At 60.0% G+C, this 6,000-nt stretch overlaps 1 protein-coding gene across 2 annotated transcripts; it reads right to left on the minus strand.

Moving 5' to 3' along the window:
* Positions 1–208: 208 nt before the first annotated feature.
* On the minus strand, positions 209–4,617 carry DNTTIP1 (deoxynucleotidyltransferase terminal interacting protein 1). Of its 2 annotated transcripts, XM_053958480.1 has the most exons (13): positions 4,475–4,617; positions 4,329–4,399; positions 4,075–4,171; positions 3,841–3,939; positions 3,275–3,343; positions 2,935–2,991; positions 2,649–2,710; positions 2,154–2,199; positions 1,630–1,688; positions 1,388–1,448; positions 1,005–1,076; positions 730–785; positions 209–375 (listed from the first exon to the last, which is right to left on the minus strand). In XM_053958480.1, the coding sequence occupies exons 1-13, from the start codon at positions 4,559–4,561 to the stop codon at positions 237–239; spliced, it is 975 nt and encodes a 324-aa protein (XP_053814455.1). In that variant the 5' UTR covers positions 4,562–4,617; the 3' UTR covers positions 209–236. The 2 variants fall into 2 exon arrangements, with proteins under 2 accessions (XP_053814455.1, XP_053814456.1); XM_053958481.1 differs by lacking the exon at positions 1,005–1,076.
* Positions 4,618–6,000: the final 1,383 nt, after the last annotated feature.

Here is a 6,000-nt window from a genome sequence, read left to right on the forward strand (position 1 = left end):
TCTCCACGTGCGCCGCCCCGCCAATCAGCGCGCAGCCCCGTTCGAGCCGGCCAATCACCGCCCGCCGAGGATGCAGCTCCCACGGTAACGGCCAGCGGCCGCTGATTGACCGCCGGGCAGTGACGCTGCGCGCTGTGATTGGTCGCTGCCCCGCGGGGGCGGCACCGCGGGTCCCGCCCCGGTGCCCGGGCCCCAGGAAGCGGCGAGGTGGGAACGAAGCGGCTTTATTGGGGGCATCAGGGTTCGGGGGGGGCCTCGGGGGGCGGCACGTCCCCCCCGCGGCGAAGCGTCTCCATGTGCTTCTGCATCTTCTCAGTCATCCACGCTGGTGGGATGAAGGGCTTCAGCTCTTCTAGCCGTAGATCAACAGAGTCCCTGCGGAGGAAGGAGGGTGAGATGGAGGGACTCCAGCACCCGCTGCTGACCCACCATGGCCCCTGGCACACATCAGTACCAAGCCCAGACCCACCAAACCCACCATGGATCTCAATCAGCACTGAGCCCAAACCTACCATGGACCCCCAACCAACACCAAGTCCAAACCTTAATTGCCCAACACAGCCCCGCGGGAACCAATCCCCAACCACAACCGAGCCCCCCAACCACCATGCAGAGTCCCTCCAGCACGGGATGCCCCTGCAATGTAGCACTGAGGCAGGACATGCTGGGGGTCCTCCAAGAAGCAGCCCCAGGCCCAGCAGCATTCAGAGTTTCTGCTTTGGTCCTCACCTGTAATCCTCACTGGCGGCCAAATCCCGAATGTCTTCTTCGATGAGGAGGTAGGCCTGTGGCACAAGGCAGGGGACACCTCAGGGTGCCTGTGAAGGGCAGCCAGGGCAGGGCCATACCCCCAAAGCCACCACTGTACCCGTGGGAGCCAGCTGTGCCTCCTGGCCCCTGTGGGCAGGGGACGGACCTTGGCAGCGCCGTGTCCCCGCGCCCTGCCTATCCTCCTGCCACCGCCGCCTGGCCCTGCGGCGGGCCCTGCGCCCGGCCGTACTCACCATCTTGCCCCCAATGGCCCTCATGTGCTGCTGCTCTGTCAGCCAGTGCTTATCCTGCGGGTCGGCTGCGTACTGCAATAAAGCAGCAAGGACCGAGCTGAGAACGGGCGACGGACCCTCCCCTGAACGCTCCCTCCTGCGGGACGCTGCACCCCGCTCTGCTCTGCCCCCGCTCCGCCTGCCCTGCTCCAGCCTCAGCCCTGGCTCTGCCAAACCCGCCGCCTTGGCAGGCACGCGACACCATTGGCCAGTGTTGTGTGCTAGCCAAACCTTGGGAACACGCTCTAAGACAACAAACGAGGGCATGGGGGAGGAAGTAAACAAGGGAGCTGAAGCACACACTCCTAATTCCCATGGGAAACCATCTGGCTGTGGCACCTGACCTTAAAGAGGTGGGGATGCTTGATGTAGAGTCGCCCTCTTGTTCCTCCCATCCCGAGAGCTCTGCAACAGGAACATGAGGGGCGTTAGGGCTGTGGGGAGGGCAGCTGCGGTGGCACAGGGACACCCCTCTCCTCCCCAGGCCCTTCCTACTGCTTTTGAGGCAGAGAAGCGAAGTGACGGGAGGAGTGTCACGGGCTCCTGCCTGGGGACACCACCCTCCATCGACAGGGCCGTTCCTTACTTGTTTGCTCGAGATCCCAGCACAAAGGTTGTGGTTTCAGTCAGTCGGGATGGATCCCACTACAGAGCAATTGGAAAAGGGGCAACATTAGAAATGAAGTTGCTGCTGGCCATGCTCCACAAGTCTCGGCTCTCTGACAGGGAACCTTGGAGCTGCCTCCAGACTGGGAGGGAAGGAGCTGGCCAATGACCTCCAGCCTTCTGCAGGGGAGGGACGTGACATTCCATCTGGGCTGATCTAAGCAGTTTCCCTCGTGGGAAACACTTGTGGGATTCCCCTGGCTACTCCCGGTCTCCTCAGGCCTCCCTCAGCGGCACCACACCGCAGGGCTACAGGCTAGGTGCCTGGGGAGACCAGCAAAGGCCTCCGGGCACTTCGCTTCCTCTTCTTGCTCCACCCCTGCCCAGGGCCCCATCAGGGCAGAGCACAGCCCGCGCTGTCCTGCGCTCCTGCAGCTGCAGGGCTCTGCTAGTGGGAGCAAAGGGGAGGAGAGAGGGAGCCCAGCAGTGTCGGACAGCTAATACCTTTGGTCCATCCCTTTTCACAGGCTCAGAGACTTTGAGCTTCCACCTGAGGGGAAGGAAAACACAAGTAAGAATGAGTCCCAGTGGGATCAGCTTAGTCACCACCAGCAGCAGGGACTGAGCTCAAGCCCTTCCAAATCCACCATTTTTCACACCCTCCATTCCCCCACAGCACCCAGCTTTGGACCTTCAGCTTTGCTGCACATTCTCCTCTCCTGGTTGCCCAGATCCCACCATCCCCTGTGTCTCACCACTCACTCTGGATGGTCCATCTGGTCCTTTTCACCCCTTTGGGCCTGTTTAAAATCCCTCCTTTTAAGGTCTTTGCTTCCTGAGGGGAACGCCTCAACCTAACCCTGCTTCTGCCCATACCCAGAAGAGCTCCCATCACCTCTCTGCAGGAGAGGAGTCTGTGGGGTTTCTGTGCTCCCCACAGGCAGCCTCGTTCCCCCTGCCCTCCCGAAACAGGGGCTCTAGCTCAGGGTTTGTACTCACGCTGCCATGCCTGAGGCTCCGCGGTCATTTGACAGGCTCTGTCCTGGAGGCCGCCCCTTCCTCTGCATGGAAGAAACCCTTCTGTGACTCAGCTGTGCTGCCTCCCTCTCCCAGGGAAGCTGCTTCTTTTGTCACAGGCAAAAACACTGGCCCCACCAGAGTGAGTGCCTCCAACACCTCAAAAAAGCTGCCTGTGCACCTCCATGCACTCACACTGTGGGAATGGCCAGGAATGAGGGCCAGGCTTCCCAAAACATAAAATCTCTTGTGAGGAAAACCATCCTACCTTTTTTGGAATGGGGCTCCCTCGGCGGCTCAGCTCCTCATCCATCTGTCGGGCACGCTGGAAGAGGAAGGGCAGTGGGATGAGCAGGGCTCTTCTCCCTACCTGGCCAGGTGAACACTGACCCCAGCCCACCTCCGTGAGCAGCACTGAACTGCAGCAAGCAGCACCCACACCCGGGATTCTCCTTGCCCTGTATTCCCTTCCAGCCAAACATCGCCCACTCTGCCTCTGCGCTACTGCACTGGCAGCCAAGAAGAGCCAGAGAACAAAGTGATCCCAACTCTTCTTCTGCCAGCTCTCACAAATCATTTAAACCTCTGTGTACAATCACCACAATTACCTTTGGCACTGCCTGCTCATGGGGCAACCTGGGAACCACTTTTTTGCCATCGGAGAACAACAGTTTGGCCTGCAGGAAGACAAAGAAGGTTCCATGGATTCTGGGCTCAGAGAAGGCCCCATAAGCAACCCCCACCTCTACATATCTGCCGAAAAGCCCTGCAACAGCTTTGCTTTTGGAGTGCTACCAGGCCATGCTTCCACAGACAGCCAGATGCAAAAGCACAATCTGAACATGATAAATTCTGGCGAACTGGCACATAAGCAAGAAGTGAAAGGAAAAATCCTGCCCTACCCTGCCAGGACCCTCTGACGGGTGCTGGGGGCCAGTTTCTGTGGGACTCCAGCCATGTGCCATGTTTCTTACAGCAGCACTAAGAAGAAGCAGCGTGAGCTGCCCAGCCCTGATTGCTCCCTTCTTCCCAGCGAGAATGAATCCCAACACAGCAGTCACACAAGGGCTGCGGATGTCCCCTCACAGTGACAGCAAAGCTGTTAAGAGGGACACATTCTAGCCAGGCTGCTTTGCTTGGCTGGGCACTCAAGAAACACCTCACCAGCACCCACCTGCTCCAGGCAGCTCCTACAGGTCTCTTGGATGAGCTGCTCTGGGTCCACCTCCTCCCCAACATTATCGCGCACGTTGATTGCTGCTGTCTGGAAAAACTGCAGAGGAAAAGGCAGGGGAGGGTGACAGCCTGCGCAGGGTCAGCTCGGCTCCCACGGACAGGCACGATGGCCTCGGTGGCAGCCGAGCTGTCCCCATGCACCTGCTGCTGCCCACCTGTCCCCAGCGCTCACCTTCATGTACTTGTTGAAGATGCCCTGGATCTCCTCGTTGATGCTGGGCTGCAGCACAGCGCGCAGCAGGTCCATGGACACGCTGGGGTCCGTAAAGCTGCGGGTGCAGGGGTCAGGAGAGGGGCGCGGAACCCCCTGCCCCGGCCCGGTCTAACCCGATCCTCCCTCCGCCCGGTGCTCATCCCGGTCCCGCAGTTCCACCCTTCTCCTCCATCCACCACGTGCCCTGGCCGCGCATCCCGGTCCCGCCCTACCTGGTGGTCATCTGGGAGCGCCGCCCGCGCCGCTGCACCTGCCGGTGCTTGATCATGATGTTCCAGGGGCTCTGCGGGACACACGCGTCAGCCTCGGCCCCGCCGCCGCCCGCTGCCCGCCCGGCCCGGCCTGGCCCCCTCCTCACCGTGCTGACCAGCTGCTCCTCGGCGTCGCCCGGGCCCTCCTCGCCCGGCGGCCCCGGCTGCTGCTCCGCATCGCGGGCGGCGCCCATGGCCCCGCTCCCGGCTGCGGCGCCAGCGACCGGATGCGCGGGGATCCCGCGTCTGCATCATCGGGCCCCGACGGATGTGACGGGTACACGGCATGGGGAGGGCCTGGGGCGGTGCCCGGTGTGCGCTCGGGGAGCCCGGGGCTCGCTCCGTGCCCGCCCGGAAGGTGCCGCCGGAGCGCTGGCCGCAGCCCCCGGTGTCCCCGCCGACCCCCGCGGGGCTGAGCAGTGCCGGAGGGCGAGGCAGGGCATCCCAGTCCCTTAAACTCACCCTGTTCCACCCCGAGGAGGACCTGTCGCGGGCGGAGCTCGGCACACGTGGCCTCTGGCCCTGAGAGCCGAATACCTGCAGCTGGAATGTGAATGCCAGTCTTTCCATGATCTCTGTGTTTCCTCGTATAATTCCTCTTTCTGGAATCTCATTGCTTTTCTGAGGAAACACCCCAAACTAGCATTTCCTCATCTTGTCTAACGTGTGCAGAATAGTCAAAACAACTTTCCTGTCGCTTTCTAGATAATCTCACCCCATGCTGAGGTCAAAGAGAAGCTTTTCTGTTGAATCAGCTGGATAACAATTTGCATTGATAAACCTTTTACTATTTTGCTGGTAACATTCTCCCTCATTCCAAGATGATTCAGTGGGAGAAGCCAAGCACAGGGGATTCGCTGTGCAGAGCAGGGGTGTGTTCCATCTCCAAGTGCTGTCCCTGTCCTCTGTGCCAGTGGGGCAGCCCTGAGCCGTGCTGCAGGGGAAAGTGGGATCTCCTTCCCCCCAGCTTTGCCAGATGCTCAGTCTTGTTTCATTTGTGTTCAAGGGATGAGTGCATGTGGCACTTGGAGCCGTGATCTAATTGACAAGGTGGTGATCAGTCAAAGGTTGGATTCGATGATCTCAGAGGTCTTTTCCAACCTAAACCATTCTGTGGTTCTGTGACCAATGCTGTGGCGGCTGTGTTGGTGTCTCCAGAGGATGTTGTGCTGGTGTTTCTCAGCACCTGTCACTGCAGCCTGTGGCTGTGTCCCCTCAGTGTGACTCCTGCTGTAGCTGTCGGCTCTGCAGTGACCACACTGGGCGCCCATGGAAGCCTGGAGTGGCTGTGGGAGCAGAGGCTGCTGACTCATGGGCTCATGGTGGAAGAAGCTCCTGCCTTTGTCCCCTTCCTGCTGCTTTGGCCAGGGCTGCACCCGGGGTAAGCTTTGGGCTCTTAGACAAACCCAGTGGTGGATGTGGGGCCAACCAAGTCATCATCAACATTGACATAACTTCATTATCACCAGCACTGGGCTGTTTGTGAGCTTATTTTGATTGCTCCAAGTTGTCAGCAACAAGAACTAGACATTGCCCAGAGAAGAGGAAGAATAACTGTGGCTGTAGGAACGCCCAGGGAAGGGTGAGGAGAGTGATACTGTTAATCTTGTCCACCTTGGTGTACAAATGTCCC

Source organism: Vidua chalybeata, chromosome 17 (genome assembly GCF_026979565.1).
Source record: "Vidua chalybeata isolate OUT-0048 chromosome 17, bVidCha1 merged haplotype, whole genome shotgun sequence".
Lineage (NCBI taxonomy): Eukaryota > Metazoa > Chordata > Aves > Passeriformes > Viduidae > Vidua > Vidua chalybeata.